At 32.3% G+C, this 20,153-nt stretch overlaps 1 protein-coding gene across 2 annotated transcripts; it reads left to right on the top strand.

Moving 5' to 3' along the window:
- The first annotated feature begins 303 nt into the window (after nt 1-303).
- On the top strand, nt 304-11,528 carry LOC139894163 (coatomer subunit beta'-2-like). 2 transcript variants are annotated; one of them, XM_071877363.1, is made up of 26 exons: nt 304-566; nt 821-841; nt 926-987; nt 1,150-1,204; nt 2,793-2,829; nt 2,939-3,264; nt 3,354-3,485; nt 3,574-3,722; nt 4,043-4,111; nt 4,400-4,550; nt 4,651-4,716; nt 4,814-5,002; nt 5,150-5,290; nt 5,416-5,490; nt 5,648-5,824; nt 5,923-6,014; nt 6,099-6,215; nt 6,402-6,516; nt 6,651-6,722; nt 6,903-7,099; nt 7,322-7,415; nt 7,824-7,930; nt 8,507-8,636; nt 9,013-9,172; nt 9,869-9,931; nt 11,214-11,528. In XM_071877363.1, the coding sequence occupies exons 1-25, from the start codon at nt 564-566 to the stop codon at nt 9,886-9,888; spliced, it is 2,757 nt and encodes a 918-aa protein (XP_071733464.1). In that variant the 5' UTR covers nt 304-563; the 3' UTR covers nt 9,889-9,931; nt 11,214-11,528. The 2 variants fall into 2 exon arrangements, 1 of the variants encoding a protein (XP_071733464.1); XR_011774840.1 differs by having other exon boundaries at nt 305-566; nt 9,013-9,219.
- Nucleotides 11,529-20,153: the final 8,625 nt, after the last annotated feature.

Below are 20,153 nucleotides of genomic sequence, written 5' to 3'. Positions count from 1 at the left end.
TTTAGTAATTGATCATAGTACAAGGTTTTTACACAATCCCCCAACTTTGACTCTCAAGTGATAAGCGGGCGGACATATCCTCACATGTGTGGCACATGTGAGGGGTTAATCATTAAAATTTAATTGCAGTTAGTTAAGGGTATCGATCACTCAATTAAACAAAACCTAGGTACCAATTATATAAAAAAAAAAATTTAGTTGTTACCATGATATGTAAACAAACAACATGTAACAAAACTTAATTTTTACAAGAAACTAATCACATTTCTTTGCATCTTCAAAACCCACAATGTTTTTTCTTTTTTAATTTATCTCACACCATTAATTATTTACGCAGTTTCCAATTATACGTACTGAACCTCTATCTCTTCTATATCTTGATCCCGATCTCGATCTCATTTTCATTTTATTTACTCGAATCATTCAGTTCGGACGTACATACAGTGCATCTATATCCATCTATCTCTCTCTCAATTGTATTGCCGGATCTCACACTCGGATCTTAGGGTTTCAGGATTCAGTTAAGGATTTTTATTCGATAACCAAATTCTCAGTTTGCAGCAATGGTGAGTTTATACTTTATAGTGTATTTGATTGGTCTACATTTTGTTAGATCATGATTCAGATCTAGTCACAATTCTATTTCTATATGATTGCTGATTCAATCACATTGTTAAATTTAATTTACTTATGTCATATTTTCGTGTATATAAATGCTTGTACGTACATATATGATATATGTATATATATATCGAAAACACGGATTTGATTTACTAATGGAAGATTTAATGTGTTGTGTATCTATTTTTGATTTTGGCAGCCTCTCAGACTCGAGATCAAGGTACTATTTGTCTAAAATTTGGATTAAATATGTTGTTGTCAAATTCAGATAATATATGCTAATTAGAAGTAATATTTTCTGTAGAGGAAACTTGCACAAAGATCAGAAAGAGTAAAATCTGTGGATCTGCATCCAACAGAGCCATGGTAGTGTACCTGTTATTATTCTATTTGTTTAATTTTTAGTTACAGATTTAGCGAAAATCATAATACTAGTGTTTTATTTTGTTACTAAAGAATTTATATCAATGAGCAAGAGTTTTTTAATATATATTAGATTATTTAGTGGATATATTTTTGATTGTACAGGATTCTCACAAGTTTGTATTCAGGAACTGTCTGCATCTGGGATTACCAGTCTCAGGTATGAAACTAGATCAAGAGTTCATAGGATGAATAAGTTTTTGTTAAGGTGTAGATTATTCCTAATGGAGTAACGATTTCAGTTATTGTATTTTAATTTAATATACATTCCCGAGTTTAAGATATATTTTTTGTTTTATGAAATATTAATGTAGTTGATACAGCTGGCTAACAGAATTGTGATAAATAGTACATATTTTTTATTTTCAATATTAATTTATATAAAAATAATAGGCCTCTATCCCCACCCATCATGAATGGAGTAAATTTCACAACCTTTTGAAGAATATTACATCCTTAGATTTGTGGTTAATCATAGTTGACAATCCTTGGTTACTGACAACACAACAAAAGTTTTCGTCATGTAATATATTGCTGTAAACATAGTTGCAGACATTTTAACTTGCCGGTAATTGTCGTCAATTTAGGAGCATGGTAGACGAAGTAGCTATAGTTTGTGTAGGGTGATATCAATTATATCTTTAGTGAACAAAGATTCATAGAAGCAACATTATGGCGAGTTAAGTGTAAATGTGTAACGGTATTTGGACCCGAGAAAACATAAATTTGGGGTTAAGGTATTTAAACTTACTATATTACTTTAGATTTTTGTCTTATGAGCTATGACTACTGACTTTGTAGCGTCTGTAAGAGAGTTAAGTAGGTGTGGTGATATCAACCGTCTCTAAATTACTCATGCAGTCAAATTAATGGCTGGTCTTATAATGATATGAAACAAACTAACAAAGAACACACAAGGGAAAGTAGCATAGCTTTGGATCTTTATAGTGTTCCATTCCATATTACCTAGTGAATTTAACTAAACAGAGTCTATGAACGGAAATAAACATGTTGATAAACATTCATGCACTTATGATATTGAGTATACATTCTTTTATATGTTGTTTTGGTTTTTCAATTGTATTTTGGTTACCCCTTACGTAATAAAACTGAGTTGTAGATGCTGTGACAAGTGCCATAATGTTTCCAACAAGCACAGATAGCGCATGAGATGCTAACGTTTCTAGTTTTGCCTTTCATAGTAGCTAAGTGGAACAAATATTGACCATGTGATTAGACAAACTGGTGTGATTCTAGTATGTATTATCATTTTTTTGGAGAATACTAGGCTGCACACATGAAATTGGTAAACAGAAAGTCTGGTAAATTAACTAACACTGAAGTTGCACTTTATGTTGTGACAGAACGATTCACTTTATGCCACCATGCATTAAATCTTTTTAAAATGATTGAAAGTAATGTAATAAAGATAGTTATATTCTAATTCACAGACGATAGTGAATAGTTATGCAGCTTCTGAGAACTGAGAATCATTACTTAGTTATGGTTATTTAAGTAATTAATAAGACATTATATTGGTATAAGCTTTCACGAATAGTTATAAGCTTTCACGATAATTGGTAAGCTATTTTGTTGAGGATTATCCTCTCGTAGAAGATATGCTAGATGATTATACTGATCGAACTCTTTCTTATAGTTTGTGTAGATTGTTATAATGTGATTATTGTATCAAAGAAGGTGTAATGCCATTATTTGATGTAATGCTCATGTCATGTTTATAATTGCAGACTATGACAAAATCCTTTGAGGTTACTGAGTTACCAGGTCAGACATCATTATCATTATCTATGTTATCTGATACATATGTCCATACAGCGTTTCAGGATGCTTTGAATTAAACCTGGTATGTGATGCTTTCACAATGTATTTGCAGTCAGATCAGCAAAGTTTGTTTCTCGTAAGCAATGGGTTGTTGCTGGAGCAGATGATATGTTTATTCGTGTATACAATTATAATACAATGGATAAAGTGAAAGTCTTCGAGGCACATACAGATTATATCCGGTGTGTGGCTGTCCACCCTACCTTACCATATATACTGTCATCTTCTGATGACATGCTTATAAAGCTTTGGGACTGGGAGAAGAGTTGGTATTGTACACAAATATTTGAGGGACATTCCCATTACGTCATGCAAGTAACGATCAATCCTAAAGACACCAATACTTTTGCAAGTGCATCGCTTGATCGCACCATAAAGGTATTCTTATACTTCTTTGCTTGTAAATAAAACCATTGTTGTGACATACTTTAAGGATTAGTTGTGTATCATCTTTTTCCTCTTTACAGATCTGGAATCTTGGCTCACCTGATCCTAACTTCACGTTAGATGCGCATCTTAAAGGTGTGAATTGTGTGGATTATTTCACAGGTGGTGATAAACCTTACCTTATTACTGGTTCAGATGATCACACTGCTAAGGTGTGTATTTAGGTCTTCCTGATTTTGGCTCATATTTTTTATTATATAATCTGTAATCTGAACTTACTCTATTGAACATTTGAAACAGGTGTGGGATTATCAGACCAAAACATGCGTACAGACCTTAGAAGGTCACACACACAATGTTTCAGCAGTATGTTTTCACCCAGAGCTGCCAATAATAATCACAGGTTCTGAGGATGGTACTGTACGTATATGGCACTCAACTACTTATAGGTATGTTCTGGTTCGTGATCTTTTCATTTTTGTGGGTGCAAAGTTCTGTCTATTTTTAACCCAGATGAATATTTTTTAGAAGCTAGAGTTGACTCGGTTGAATTAGTTTAAAGAGACTACTGATATGGTTATTGAGTTGGTTTTACTTGCATTATCCCCACATGGATCTCGATATCTATTGATGAAGTTGTGCTTCTTAGGACATACTATTAGCAGTACTAATTTCTCTATGCAAAATTTTGTTATTAAAACATTAAGTTCTCAATGTTTAAATTTATCTACGTTATCTCAAGTTCATCAGGTTTTCTATTTTTGTGCAGACTGGAAAACACTTTGAACTATGGTCTTGAAAGGGTTTGGGCTATTGGATACATGAAAAGTTCACGTCGGTGAGTTTCAGCTCTTTTTATTGTTTTTTATAATTATAATAATTTTGTGTGTGAGTATTGTTGCATAGGGTAGCAAGTAAATCACAGTTTGATACAATCAGCTTTCTTGAGTTACTATATGTCCAATACCTCTTATTGTTCGATTTTTTTATTCAGCATTTTTAAGTTTATGGTCTGTTAGACTAATTTAATATTTGGATAAATATGTTTGCAGTCAATATGTGCTATAACATTAATCAGAAAACAGTTATCATGCAATTGCTATATCTATTTTATTTTCTTGTACAGGATTGCTATTGGCTACGATGAAGGGACTATAATGGTAAAAGTTGGTAGGGAAGAACCTGTAGCTAGCATGGATAACAGTGGAAAAATCATATGGGCTAAGCATAATGAAATTCAGACCGTTAATATCCGGAGTGTGGGAGCTGATTATGAGGTAATATTGACATATATTTTCTAGGTTTGTTAAATATGAACTGGAAAATGGTTCTTTTTTTTGTGTTAAGATTTAACTTGTTTCGTTCTTTGCTTCCTAGGTCACTGACGGGGAGAGGTTGCCTTTAGCAGTCAAAGAGTTGGGAACATGTGATCTTTACCCACAGGTGAGTTGTGCCTATTTTGTACTGTAGCTTTTTACAAAGACGGTCCTATTTGGTTCCGCGTTTGATATGTTTTTGGCATTCTTTCCCCTTCTTTCAGAGCTTGAAACACAACCCGAACGGGAGGTTTGTTGTTGTCTGTGGTGATGGTGAATACATCATATATACAGCTTTGGCATGGAGAAATAGGTCCTTTGGCTCTGCGTTGGAGATCGTTTGGTCATCTGATGGTGAATATGCTGTTAGAGAGAGTACAACTAAGATTAAAATTTTCAATAAATCGTTTCAGGTTTGTGAACTTTCATTTACCTTGTGGTTGAATCAAGAAACAATTTTTTCGTTAGTTATGTGCATCAGTATATACCTACTGAAAGTAGCTGGCTATTAGATAATACAAACTCCTTTTTTTATTAATATGGATGTTCTTTTTGAGCAGGAAAAAAAGAGTATACGGCCAACATTTTCTGCCGAGCGTATATACGGAGGATCTTTGTTGGCGATATGCTTGAATGATTTTATATGTTTCTATGATTGGGCTGAGTGCAGATTGATTCAACGGATCGATGTTACTGTCAAGGCAATCAGCTCTTACCTATCCTTTTATCAGATGTCATGTTTCATCTTCTGTTAAACATTTCAGCATGGATATATGTACAATTTCATTGTCCTTCATGTTTGTTTCTTTCTCTCCTTTGTTTCCAGAACATATACTGGGCTGATGGTGGTGATATGGTTGCAATTGCCAGTGATTCGTCATTTCACATATTACAGTACAATGTAAGATCCGTATATATATGTGTATCTGTGTGTGTCATATCCACATATGTATACACACACTCACCATTGCCTTACTACCTTAACGATTTACTTCTTATTAGCTAACTGTTGTTTTGCAAAAGGTTGGATTAATGTTATATTTTTGGCTTTCTTGTAGCGTGATGTAGTTTCAGCACATCTTGATAGTGGTAGACCTGTAGATGAGGATGGTATTGAAGAATCTTTTGACATTTTATCTGAAGTCAGCGAAAAAGTCAGAACTGGATTGTGGGTCGGGGACTGTTTTATTTACACTAATTCTTTAGGGCGACTCAATTACTGTGTTGGTGGTGAGGTAAATTCTATCATCAATCATCAAAAATCTTGAAATTACATCTATGTCAGTCTTTGTTTAATGTCATATGTTGGTGATTGATCTGATATTCTATCTAGGTAACTACAATGTTTCATTTGGATCGACCGATGTATCTTCTAGGATATCTAGCTAATCAAAGCAGGGTCTACCTCATTGACAAGGAATTCAAGTGCGTAGGTGTTGGTTTTAATTTTTTTTGGATATACAGGTTTTATATCTTCTGACTCAAACGTTTTTATTCTTTATGTTTTAGTGTCATTGGATACACATTGTTGCTCACCTTGATTGAGTATAAGACTCTTGTTATGCGTGGAGACCTAGAACGAGCAAGTGGTTTATTGTCATCAATTCCAAAAGAGCATCATAATAGGTATGGTTCATTATATAAATCAAGTTCTATGCAAAAGGTTGACGTTATTTGAATATTTTACTGTTTTGGGTGGTGCTACTCCTAGTTTTTGACTTTCTTCTCTAGATGCATAATTTGGAACATGAAAGCATCAGACTTTTTATTTAAGTTTTTGAATTTCAGTCTGATATATGAATTCTTTGATAGTGTTGCTCGTTTTTTGGAATCACGAGGAATGATTGAAGAGGCTTTAGAAGTTGCTACAGATCCCGACTATAGATTTGAGCTGGCAATTCAGCTTGGTAAACTGGAGATTGCAAAGGTAATTGCACTGTACCTTGGCTGCTTAACGAGAGAATATAAGCACCCTTTTCGTATGAAACGTGTCCCATTTGTTATTATAGGATACATTTATCTTCTTAAAATGCATGATACAATATGTTTCTATGTATATAGGATATTGCCTTAGTTGCAGAAAGCGAGTCGAAATGGAAGCAGTTGGGTGAATTAGCTATGTCTGCTGGGATGGTATGTTTTTGTTTAAGTATTTTATGCTTCCCCATCTCAGAAAGATATTCACTTGTAATGTATATAATTCGAGAATGAAGATTGAAAATTATGTCTTGGTTTGATACCTCTTATGAATGCAGAAGGATGCAGCTTTTGTGTGTGATTATTGATTGATAACATTATTAAAACATTGTGCAGTTGGACATGGCTGAAGATTGTTTGAAGCATGCGAAAGATTTGAGTGGTCTTCTGTTGCTCTATTCTTCTCTGGGAGATGCTGATGAGATAGAAAAACTTGCATCTCTTGCAAAAGAGAGTGGGAAAAACAATGTTGCTTTTGCTTGTCTATTTATGCTCGGTAAATTGGAAGATTGCCTGCAGTTGTTGGTTGACAGGTTAGTCCTTACGATATATATATAGAGGTGGCAAAACTAGTTGCTGCACAACAGGTCAAAAAAGGCTGGATTGAGTGGTTGACTACACGTTCCCCAAAAAATCTAACTTTTATAAGCAGTTGGTGTTTTGTATAATTTTTTGAGAAAGTGATTTAGTAGGTTATAGACTTTTAACAGCTCTAATTCCTTGTATAATACAATATAATTGCTAATTCCTTATAGCAATCGGATACCTGAGGCTGCTCTGATGGCACGATCTTATCTTCCAAGCAAGGTTTCAGAAATTGTTGCTCTATGGAGAAAAAACCTTAACAAGGTTATTTCTGAATTTCCTAGTCTTTCCGTTTATATTGTATCATTTCCTTTTAAGACTTTTTTCTGTGCTGTTCAATTGCAGTAGGTTTACATTTTTTTTTTTTTTTTTTTTTTTTTTTGTACAAAAGTTACATAATACACAAAATATACCTCAATTTACAGTAGGTTACATCTTTAAGGTGGTGTGCTTTCGAAGTTTTTTTTCGTTCATAAAAGAACAGCGTTGCTGTTTTAACTTGGATAGTCATTATTATAGTCTGCTTTTCAGCATTTTTCGCTCTTATATAAGGTTTTTCCCAGAGCCCAAAAAATTTCACTGAAACTCAAGTTTTGGCTACAGTAGTTGTATCATAGATGCATGCCACAATATTGTAGCTCTGCAATTTTGGTTGACATGATTGAAATGCAGGTTAACCAAAAAGCAGCAGAATCTTTAGCAGATCCCGAGGAGTACCCAAATATGTTTGAGGACTGGCAAGTTGCACTTGAAGTTGAAGCAAGAGCTGCAGAGACAAGGTTCTGATGCTTATCTATGTCTCCAACCACTTTACTTTTCTTACTTTATTTTGTGAGTTTTGAACTTGAGTCCAACATTAAGATATGTACGGATTATTTATGTTAAAGGACAAGTGTAGCTTTGTAAAGCTTCTGAAGTTGTTTGCTACACCTGTAAATGACCTAGTTAACATGTCTGTAACATATATTTTTAATTGTACAAGTGAAAGTTGGGTAATGGGCTAGTGGGTGAGCTGGGTCTAAAGTGGTTTGGATTGGAACAATTGGGTCACGTAATGCTATTTGTGTAAGTTGTTACCAATAATGATAGCATTATATTTAATAAATTGTTTAGTTGTACACTATAAATAGTTAAATACACTCTTGGTATCCTTCAACCCATTTGACCCATTCGCTTCCTAGCATTTTTTTAAAAGTTTTTGACTTGTTTAGTATATGAAACACAACCCACATTAATCTATTAATGATTCACGGATCTCATAGCTTAGCCTGACAAAAGAACTAGCTTATATGTTGCATATGGGCATTTGAAACTGCATATTATATTAACGCGTTCATCCACCAAATATAATGTAGGGGTAGTTATCCTCCAGCAACAGAGTATGTGAACAATGTTGATAGATCACATGTCAACCTTGTGGAGGTCTTCAAACACATGCAATTGGACGATGAGGAACTACTTGAAAATGGAGAGCTCGATCATGAGGTATATTAATGCAAAATTATTCATGTTTGTTAAATGTGCCAACATATGAGTGACTGCTTGGTTGGGTGACAAGTACAAGGCATTCAGTCGAAAATAACCATCTGTTTGTGGGGCAAAATGGTTAAGTTTTATTGCCCCCACAAACTTTAATCTTCATATTTTAATCCTTTTATAATAATTAATTTATCTTTTATTACAGAATGGTTTATTAATAATCTGAATTTAGAATAACCTGACTTCGGACATCTTTCAACCCATTGGCCTATATCCCTTTTAGCTTTTTTTTTTTTTTTTTTACTGTTTGACCCGTTTAAGATAAATCACAACCCAATTCGACCCATCCGTAACTCTTACTGACATCTTGTGGTAACTACAGGATGTAGAAGAAAACGAAAATGAAGGGGAATTTGTTGATGGTCAACAAGGGAGCCGAGAAGAAAGTCAAGAAGAAGAAGAAGAAGATACTGTTGTCATGGATAACGATTCTTCAGACGGCACCGTACTCATTAACAGTTTCGAGGGTGAAGAAGAGTGGGGTACGAATAATGCAGGAAATCCGTCAGCCTAAAAGGATTTGGTTTGGGTAGTGTGAAAATTCCTAATTTATTTGCTGGTCATTAATTGAATTTCTCTTAAATGCCATCTTTGACTCACATTTCAGCAACTCCAACCTAGATCCCTTGTATCAAATAACATCTTAATTATATATTGACTATTGTTACATTTTCGGGGTTAGTTTCCAAGTGAATAAACTAATTGAATCTAGATTTTGGTTGGCAGAACCCAAATCCACCCATGTATAGGTAAATGGGTCAACATTACTACCTTTCTCTAGCACTGACTCGACATTTAGAACATCCATATCTATCACCTTCGGTGGTGTCAATTTAATAAAAAGAAATTTATACAACATACCATCTTGTTAGTAAATACGGATAAAGTCGGGTTATAACTAGGTGGACATAGACACTATATGTGTACAAATTGTATCTGTGTGTACTGCATATATACATGTATATTTGTACAGTATACATACACATATATTCATACCATCTTTTGCATATTTAGGGTTTCCCCCAGAAATGTTCTTAAGCATGAATCCCGTTATTCGTTCACTTTCTATGAACCTAATATTGTTTCTTTTCCTTTTGGTTTGTGTGCGTCTAAATTCACACTTTTTAGTTGTATGGATTCGTCTAATTTTGCCTCACCTTCTATTTTTCTAATTGCAGTGCTTACACCACGTCAGTAAGTTGACTCCAGGCGTTGTTTCCTGCATTGCCCAACTCCTTCAGGTGCGGTTTTAGTATTTATCAGTTATCGTCCATGCATATATACAGACACATGCATATATACTACCTGTAATATTGACATTTTTTAGTCCACTCTATTTCACTGGTTTCATGAAAAATGCCACCTAATTAACTTTTTGTTACAGTTTCAAATGTTTTCTTTGTCAAACTGCATGGGTAGGTTTTAAGACGGGTCAAATGCGTTTGGGATGACATTTTTTCCTGTAAATTATTTTAATCATGAAGTACCGATTGGAATATGAATATAAAACTAAAAAATTGTTAATTTGAATTTCGTAGATTAAACGTTTTACTACACTGTGAGTCTCTTTTTATAAAATGGGTTGGCATGACTATTGTCTATTGACCCTTTTTTTCTTTGCTTTATGTTTTAAAGAATGAGGGAAGTATTGACTGGTAAACTTTGAATACTTGTTTTGAATTTGGAAGATAGAACGATCCAATACACTTGGGTCATTTTTGACCTACTCACATCATTTCATCTGTTTTCGCCTAATTTGACCCATACAATCTGAATGAAATTTTTGAAGCTTACCCATTTGACTTGTTAGAGATTTAAATCAGATTTTTTTAATTATTTAGGACATTTAATGCATTTAAACACCTCAGGAAATTTTGGAACTGTTTGAGCTATTTCCGTGTCAACTATTTTATCTAGTTCTGTTACCTATAAATGATGCAATGTAACTTAAAGTACCCATGCAAAAGCAATTGGGTCGAATTTTCACCTTTGTTCCAAATAGAAAAGTTTCATAAGACTAGGTTGCGTTTGATAAAACTGAATGATTTAGCACTGAATGGTTCATAACCTGAAATGATTCAAAGGCTCTGAATGAAGTTTTTGAATAACAATAACATGTTTGATAATCATTTTAAACAAACAATGGAAAAGACGTAAAATTACCTTATTAACCTTTGACATAATTTAAAATTACAAAATAGATGTTTAATAAGTGTTCATGATATAAATTAAAAGAATAATACATAAAATTTAGGTGCTTAGTGGTTAGGAGGGAATTTCAGCTCTGAATAGTTCAGCTCTGAATAGTTCAACACTGAATGTTGAACCATTAAGCACCATCTGTCATTCAGAGGCCGTAAACAAACGCGCTGAATGGGCATTCAGCGCTGAACCATTCAATTAAGAGGTAAACAAACGGACCTAAGTTTTTACTGAGAGTACTTCAGGACCTGCTATCGAATGAACCTTTTACATTAATGTTATTATGTTCACTGTACTATATTTACTCCTCCTTTTCTTCAGGTACCTGTTTGTGGTGTAATTTTGTATGCGCGTTGAGTTTTGTATTTCTTGGGACATATCATATGATATATATAGACTTCACCCTTCAGTTTAGTTATTCGAGTTTAGTTACTCTCTAGGCACTCGATATCAATATTCTTTTTGGGGCGATAATAGATCATATTACTATGTTACTTGCTATTGTGAATGTAGAAAACGACTATAACCTGTAGGGGTGTGAGGGGACAATGATTATATAGCTGTTTTCTATCTATAATTGTAATTGTAAAATTGCTCCCTTAGAAATCATGTTCTGCTGGATGTTTTTTTTTATCTTTCCTGGTTTGGTTGTTATCTTATTATGGGTGATAATTACTCGCTTTATTACTTGAGTAACGGAAAACCAAATAAAAAAGGTTGTTATCTTTGCCAAGATATTTTAAGAATATTGATATGTTCTTCAATGCTCTGTACCCGATTTTATGATAAACAAATCAAAATCAATTTACATTGTTTTATATTTTTTTGGTTTTAATAACAAAATCTTACACTTGCCCTATCTTCGTTAAAATTATGTTATTGACGAATTTTAACGGAATTTTTAACCTCCCTTAGTGAAACTGTGGTACTACGGAATTTCTTACGTCAAAAAAATTCTTTTAACCTGGTTAATAGTTTTTGACAGGACCCCGCGTAATTTTGTCTGAAATAAAAGAATTAGAAAGGAGAGTAAATGAGTTTTTTGTTAACAAATTTTTCTATCCATATTTGAGCTGATTGAAAAGAAATTTATATTTTTTTATTATTATATTAAAATATTATCTCCAATTATTATGTTATCTTATACTCCGTAAGTAATATTATTGTTTGTCGTATGTGACTGAAAACAATTGGAAAAATATTTAATTGAGCTTTCTTTTTCTCGTGTAAAAAATTAATAATAATGTCTACCAAATGTGACACTTAAATGCTAGCTACATGTTAAATTTTGATCATAAAATTTATTTATAAATCCATTTAATTTAATATTGCAATTGATATAATTGTAAAATTTTTAATTTTATTTAACTTTCATTTTGAAAGTGCATATATGCTTTTTTATATTACAATATCTTTCATCTTTTTTATTTCTTCCTTCTCAATCTCATTTTGTTCAATAAAAAAACTCGACAACATAATGTTAATGATTTCTTTCTTTATCATTATTAAAAAAAAAATTCATTATATTATAATTGTAACTTATACTAATATATAATATAATTTATTATTAAAATATTTAAAGTAATAATAATATAATTACATATGAATAGACATAAATATATATTAAATACAAGTTATAAATAAAATTAAAAAGTCTAATAATAATAATATAACTATAAATACTAGTGAAATGACTCGTGGAACCACGAGTTTGTTTAAACAAAACAGTTTAATGATATGTTTTAGGTATTAAGTGAACGTAAATGCTAAAGTCAATTAGTTTAATGACCCGTGGAACCATAGAGTCCGACTAAGAAACTCGTCAGCTGAAAATTTCATCAAACGCCTAAAATGCATATTAAACAATCCACATCCAATCATAAGAATTATATTGGTTGTCATTTTATTTTAAAAGTGTAAATTAAAATATAAATTTAGAATTGGTTTCCTTCTACCTAGCTTTTATACCTTCTCGTACTCAATTCAAAATAATTAATTAAATTAATTCAAAATTATTTAATTTTAATAATTAAAATAATTATTAATAAGATTTAATAATAATAATTAATTAATAAGATTTAATTTTAATTCAAAATTATTTAGATTATCACCCACCATGCTTAGATTTTTTTTTCTTTTGTTTTTTAATTTTTTTAACAAAAGAATTAGCCTAATATAATTAATTAGAATAATTAAAAATTAATTTATTTTAATAATTAAGATAATTATTAATAAGATTTAATAATAATTAATTAATAAGATTTAATTTTAATTCAAAATTATTTAGATTAATGACATCACCCACCATACTTAGATTTTTTTCTTTTGTTTTTTGATTTTTTTTAATAAAAGAATTAGCCTAATAATGACATCATCATTATAGAATTTTAATAGAAACTATAGATAAGTATAAAGAATTAGCCCTGAGGGTTATCTTTAATAAAAAATAATGCATAAATGATGTTACATAATAGTTAATAAGCTGGTTATTAATGATGGTTATCAAATACTTTGATGCATGTCTTAACATTTTAAACATGATCGTTAGGATAATGTTTGACTGATATATATATATATATATATATATATATATATATATATATATATATATATATATATATATATATATATATATATATATATATATATATATATATATATATATATATATATAGTCATATAAAGCTCTAAAATAATAATGTCATCATTAAGCTAATTACCCTTTACTCTTCATAATGATGATGTCATAATTATATATTAATTTAATTAAAAAAATAATACGAAATCTTTTATAAAAGGAAATATTAATCTCTCCTAAATTGTAATTTTAATTTTTTAAAAAAAATTAAAAAGCATTTATTATTAATAATTATTATTAAAAATATAAATATAAATACTCATCTTTGAACGAAATTTATTATTATTATTTACTTTTTATATAATAATTATAATTATAATTATAATTATTATATTATTAATATTCAATATGAATTCTTTTTACGAAATTAATTAGGTTACATATGTATGCGAAAATACATGTCTCTATATATTTGTAAAAACAACGACAAGCTTCTTAGTCAAACGGGTCATTAAAATAAATGAGTTTAGCATTTACATTTACTTAATACTTAAAACATGTCATTAAATTTTTTTCATTTAAACAAACCCGTGATTTCACGGGTCATTTCACTAGTGTATATATATATATATATATATATATATATATATATATATATATATATATATATATATATATATATATATATATATATAAGACAAAATTCCCAAATTCGTCCTTGTGTTTGTTACTTTTCAGGCATTTAATCCCTCCAATTGATTTTCTGCAAATTTAGTCCTTAATGGTCATTTATAGTCCCAAATCAGTCCTTTGTGTAAACGTCTGTTTAACTAGCCGTTAGTGTAAGACACATGCAAGTCACATGACATTTTAATAACCCATCTCTTTAAATCCCCAAACTCCCAGTCAGTTGGCATACAAAACCCCAATTAGACCAAAACCCCAAAATCCCAATTCGTCTTTCATCAACCCTAATCAGTCCTAATTCGATTCAATGGAGGTGTGTTGCGTTTGTGGTTGTATGTCCGTTATTCGTAATTTTTATAGATTGTAGTAGAGTTGTAATGTGATAGCTTGATGAATCAAGAATGTGATTGTAACTCAAGAGTGGTAACTGAATTCAATAAAAATGTGGTTGTGTTTGTTAGTGTATTTTGTGCAGAACTTGTTTACATTAATTTACATTGTTTTTGCAATTGAACTGAATTGTGTAGAACTTGTTGATTTGTAATGAGATCAAAAGTGAGTGAATTGTGCAGACCTTAAAACTGAAACACTTAATTGTGACTGAATTGTGTAGACATTAAATGAGTTTTGTGCAGTCCTGAAACAAAACTGAATTAGTGGTAAACCATGTACACATGATAAAAGTGAATGAATTGTGGTAAACCATGTAACTTATTGAATGAATTTAAATGTAAATGTAAATGTAAATGGAAAAATCACAAACCATAAACTGCACAAATTTTAATCTTCTTAGGTGATGGGTGAAATGCAGCCTTTTTTATTTTTACGTCTAGGTTTATAGTAATAGAGAATATGAAACGTTTGCAGATCACGTGATAAGCATATGCATCTCAATGTTAACGGACGTTTACTGAAACTAACAGCAGGGACGAATTTGAGACTGAAAATGGCATTTAGGGACGATTAAAAATGAGTTTCAATGAAAGGGACTAAAAAATAGAAAACGAGCAAACACAGGGACCAATTTGACAATTTTTGTAACACCCGCGTTTTGGGCCTAGTTGAAATGACCATTGTACCCTTGGGTATGGCGTAATTAGTTATTTTAATAATTATATGTTTATAATTATTTGGTTGTTTAGTTGAGACCAGTTCGTGACAAGGGTCACATAACAGGTTTGTTTATTTAAATTGGACTCCGTTAGGACCGCCTAATAATGTACGAAAGATATCAGATAAATGATAAATACCCATGTGTTATGAGGTATGGGTTAAAACCCACCTATATATACCATGTTCTGGATATTTCTATCCATTTTCCCAATTTGTGAAATTCAATCCCGTACCTAACTCATGCTCCTTTGAAACCCTAATTTGATTAAAGCTTGGAATTGGATTAAGAGACCTTAGAAACTGATTTCTAGCATCATTGTGAGCATCATCTCAGGTTTGTCTTGTTGAATCCATGCTTTGATTGTTAGAAAATGGGTTTTTATGTTCAAATGGGTTTTCTTGAGTTTATGGCTTGAATCTTGATGTCTTGATGTTATGTATGTTTATTTGTTGTTGATAAATGTTTTATGTATGTTAGTATAGCTTCGTGAACCATCAATTGGCCATAAACAGCACGAAATAGTGATTTTGGGCTTGAAACCCGTCATTGAACTCCAGCTACTGTTCTTCATCACTCGCACGGGTGAGAGCTCACTCGTACGAGTGACAACTCAGACGTACGGTCAACCGTATGGATAAACTGGTACTCTTATGGCTATGTTGCTTAAGCTGAACCGTACGAGTTATTTGTGACCCGTACGGGTGAGGGATCAATCGTGTGATCACTCGTACTATCTAGTTGACACTTAGATAGATATTTGTTTGTGGTTCAGACGCACGAGTGAGACATCAACCGTACGGTTGAGGGGTCTCATGCGTACGAGTGGATGTCACTCATAAGGTTGACTGAGCAGGTTTGATAGTTTTGTTCCTATCTTGTTATTGTGCCTGTATTGTTGATAGAATATTATCAGGATGTAATTACTGACTTTGTTTATGATGTTTCCAGGTGATCAGGAGAAGTGAAGACTCAGAAATATAAGACCTCTGAGTTCTTCTTGTGCTGGTATTCGGTGAGTGGGTTAATCTAGCCGTTAAGGCATATAGTGACATAACCTAGACCGTTGACCTAGTTGCTATGCTTAGAACCTTTGCTGTTGTGTGATGTGGACTATGACCTCGCGCGTTTATTGGACCGACCTTGCTTCTGATCAGGTAGGGAGGGATCAACCTTGCTTTTGATCAGGTTGGGCTCATTGATGTTGTATGATTAATATAAGTCGGAATCACGCATTCGTCGCGTGTAGAAGACTTATACTAGTGATGCAGAGTTATGAGTTTTCGGTAGACTCTAGACTGATCAACTGGGGTCGTTGGCCCGGCCCGGCCAGGCCGCCGAGTCTCTCAATGGATTGCTTCGGATTACCCAGATGGTTGCTTTTGATTGACCATTGCTAGTAGTCATCACGGTTGCTTTGGATTTACCGTTGCTGAAGATGTGTTTATGCTTTGGTAGTATTTGGATTTATTTTGTCATAACCCGTCCTTAACCATAAGAACGCGTTAGATAACGTATGATTTCATTGCGAGGTATTGACCTCTATATGAGACATTTTTGAAAGAAAACTGCATATATTATACATTACAAACCATAACCATTATTTTTGTTACAAGCTTAAGACAATAAAAAGAAGATTAACGTTTAGCGATAATCTTCGACTTACAAACTTTACAAATGATGACAACAACACGGTTTCTAGCATATTTTACAATACAACATCTCGGATATGCAGTTTTATTTTTGACACAAACATGCGTACGCAAGATCCTGGTTAGATCCAACATAATGCAGCGGAAGCTTTAATTATCACCTGAGAATAAACATGTTTAAAAACGTCAACATAAAGTTGGTGAGATATAGGTTTAGTGCGCAGCAATATATATATATAGACCACAAGATTTCGTATATAAACATTTCAATAAAAATATTCTAAGTGGTTGAGCACTTGGTAACCATACTTAACATTTTCACGTCGCATATTCCCTTTAATATGAAATCTTACTACACCGTACCAAGTGTAGTCACAAAACGAAGTACTGTGCAACCGTTGAATACTGGTCGTCCAGTCCGATTGGGGTTGTCAGGCCCGATAGATCTATCAACAGGATTCGCGTTTACAATACCGCTGTAAATATTAGTTACCAAGCTACAGGGAAGTATGCCAGTGGTACAACTCAACGTAGAACATATTTTTCAGTTACTTGTGTCCATATCGTAAAACATAAAATACATGTATTCTCATCCCGAAATATTTAGAGTTTAAAAGTGGGACTATATACTCACTCTTGTCTTGATGATATAAATAATTTGACTCGGTCTTCCGGTTGATATCACGAACCTATCCATATATAATATATCAATATGTTTTCATTTTTAAACAAACGTTATAAATATATACTTGTTATACTTTTAATACTTTGAATAATTCCTTAGTCCGTAGTTAGCAGTCCGATGTTAGTAATTCAATTTTAATGGTTCATTTTTAGATGTTTAATATACCCGCAATGAAATAAATAAAACCCCCAACGAAATCAATAAAACCCCATCGTATATGTGTTGGTCGAGATTAATCTTGACCCATGGTACCGGTGTTGTCAAATGACGTGTTGCGTACATAAAGTACCGGTGTTGTCAAATGACGTGTTGCGTACAATCATGGGATCTTATGATTAATCTTCTCGTGTTGTTTACGGGTGATCCTGAACCATATAAAATTGAATTATAAGTACATATATATAAAATATCATGTTATCTTAGAAATATGTGATTTATATCATTTTTTTTCCAATTGATCCCGTAGTTGAAATGATCTAGGATAACCAATTTTGTTTCGGTCATAGTTTCTTCGTTACAAATCCGTTTTCGTTGATTCAAATTGCCATCTTCTTGGATCGAGTTCTTCTTTAAGACTATGAACTGTAAATACCTTGGTTTGTATTCAAAATCATACGGCATAAGTGAAACATTAGTGAAACATATGAAGTTAAACATTTTTGTTACAACAAAATCATTTAATGACCATTTTTCTAAAAATACTTATACTTTGAAAAACCAAGTTTTACCTTGTTAAATTAGCATATACATAAGTTATATTACAGGTCTTGAAGTATTTTAAAAGTTAAGTTAGAAGGATCTATTTAGTTTGCAAACAAGTTTGAAAACATTCAAACTATGTTCTTGTTGTTAAACTTTTGTACCACAAAATAAGATAGCTATATATATATGAATCGAATAAGGTTATGAACATAGTTACTACCTCAAGTTCCTTGGATAAGTTTGCTGTAAAAGAGAAGTAAGAAGCTAGAATCAAAAGGGTGATAGAAGTGGATGAAAGATTGGAAGTAAGTTGGTGTTCTTGGAGGGTTTTCTTGAAGTGTTTTTGTATGGTTTTCTTATGGTGTTTTAGTATGGTTTTTGAAGCTAGATCTTCAAAGTAAGTTGCTGAATTGTTATGGAGTTTAAGACTCTTGAATGTGTGTGTGTTTTTAGCTAGAGAATGGAAGTAAAAATGAACTAAATTGATGATACATATATACACCATAAAAAACGTGTTTCATGGGCATACATGGACAAATTTTAGTTTGTAATCTTGCTAATTAGTCTTGCAATCATACAAAAGTAATTACCTAGCTCTAAGGGCATGAATAATGGCTGGTTAGGTGGTGATTTTGATGTGTATTTACTATTAGTAAATACGTATAGGAGCTAGGTATGATACGAGTACAAATACTCTAGGTATACGTATAGAAATTTTGTGAAAAATGAAATGAGGATTCAAATATAGCTATCTTTTGTGAATACACTTATATGGTTTTATGTATTTAAGTTCTTTAAAAGTAATTAAATACATTACTTATACAATATATGTATAACATTATAAGTCTTAAGTATATATGTCAAATAACGTTACGTATTGTTATCGTTTTGAAAACTTAAGTTAGTAGTTTCAAAATACACATATAACTTGTTGTTATTAATATAAAATGAGATATTAAATCATTCTTTAATCATGTTAAATATGTATATATATACATATATATACACAGACGTATAATTATCATATATTGTATAGTTCGTGATATCATCGGTCAAACTAGACGGTCAAACGTTGTATAAAACTCTTTTCGGAAATATAAGTCTCAACAATTTGGATTACTTATCATGTTGGTAAGGTTTAATTTATGTAAATATCAATCTTATAAGTATAGAACGATCGAAAAAGTGCGGGTCGTTACATTACCTCCCCGTTAAATAAATTTCGTCCCGAAATTTTAAAATTGTACCTATTTTGCGTTATCGAGAAACAAGTGCGGATACTTTCGTTTCATCTGATCCTCGCGTTCCCAAGTAAACTCGGGACCTCTTCTAGCATTCCAACGAACCTTAACAATCGGTATATTACTCTGTTTGAGCTGTTTAACTTCACGGTCCATGATTTCGATTGGTTCTTCGACGAATTGTAGTTTCTCGTCGACATGGATTTCTTCAAGAGGAATGGTGAGGTCTTCCTTTGCAAGACACTTCTTAAGGTTTGAGACGTGAAAGGTATTATGTACTCCGGCGAGTTGTTGTGGTAACTCGAGTCGATAAGCTACCGGTCCAATGCGTTCGATGATCTTAAACGGGCCTACGTATCTTGGGTTCAGTTTACCCCTTTTGCCGAAACGTATTACACCTTTCCAAGGTGACACCTTTAGCATAACCATGTCCCCGACCTGAAACTCTAATGGTTTCCTTCGAACATCGGCGTAGCTCTTTTGGCGACTACGGGCTGTTTTCAATCTCTCCTTGATTTGCACTATCTTCTCAGTCGTTTCATGTATGATCTCGGGACCAGTTAAATGTCGATCTCCTACTTCATTCCAACAGATAGGAGATCTAC

The sequence above is a fragment of the Rutidosis leptorrhynchoides genome, chromosome 2 (genome assembly GCF_046630445.1).
Source record: "Rutidosis leptorrhynchoides isolate AG116_Rl617_1_P2 chromosome 2, CSIRO_AGI_Rlap_v1, whole genome shotgun sequence".
NCBI classification, from domain to species: Eukaryota; Viridiplantae; Streptophyta; class Magnoliopsida; order Asterales; family Asteraceae; genus Rutidosis; species Rutidosis leptorrhynchoides.
Note: the sequence above shows the minus strand (reverse complement) of the source record. Positions and strands in the feature narration are given on the sequence as shown.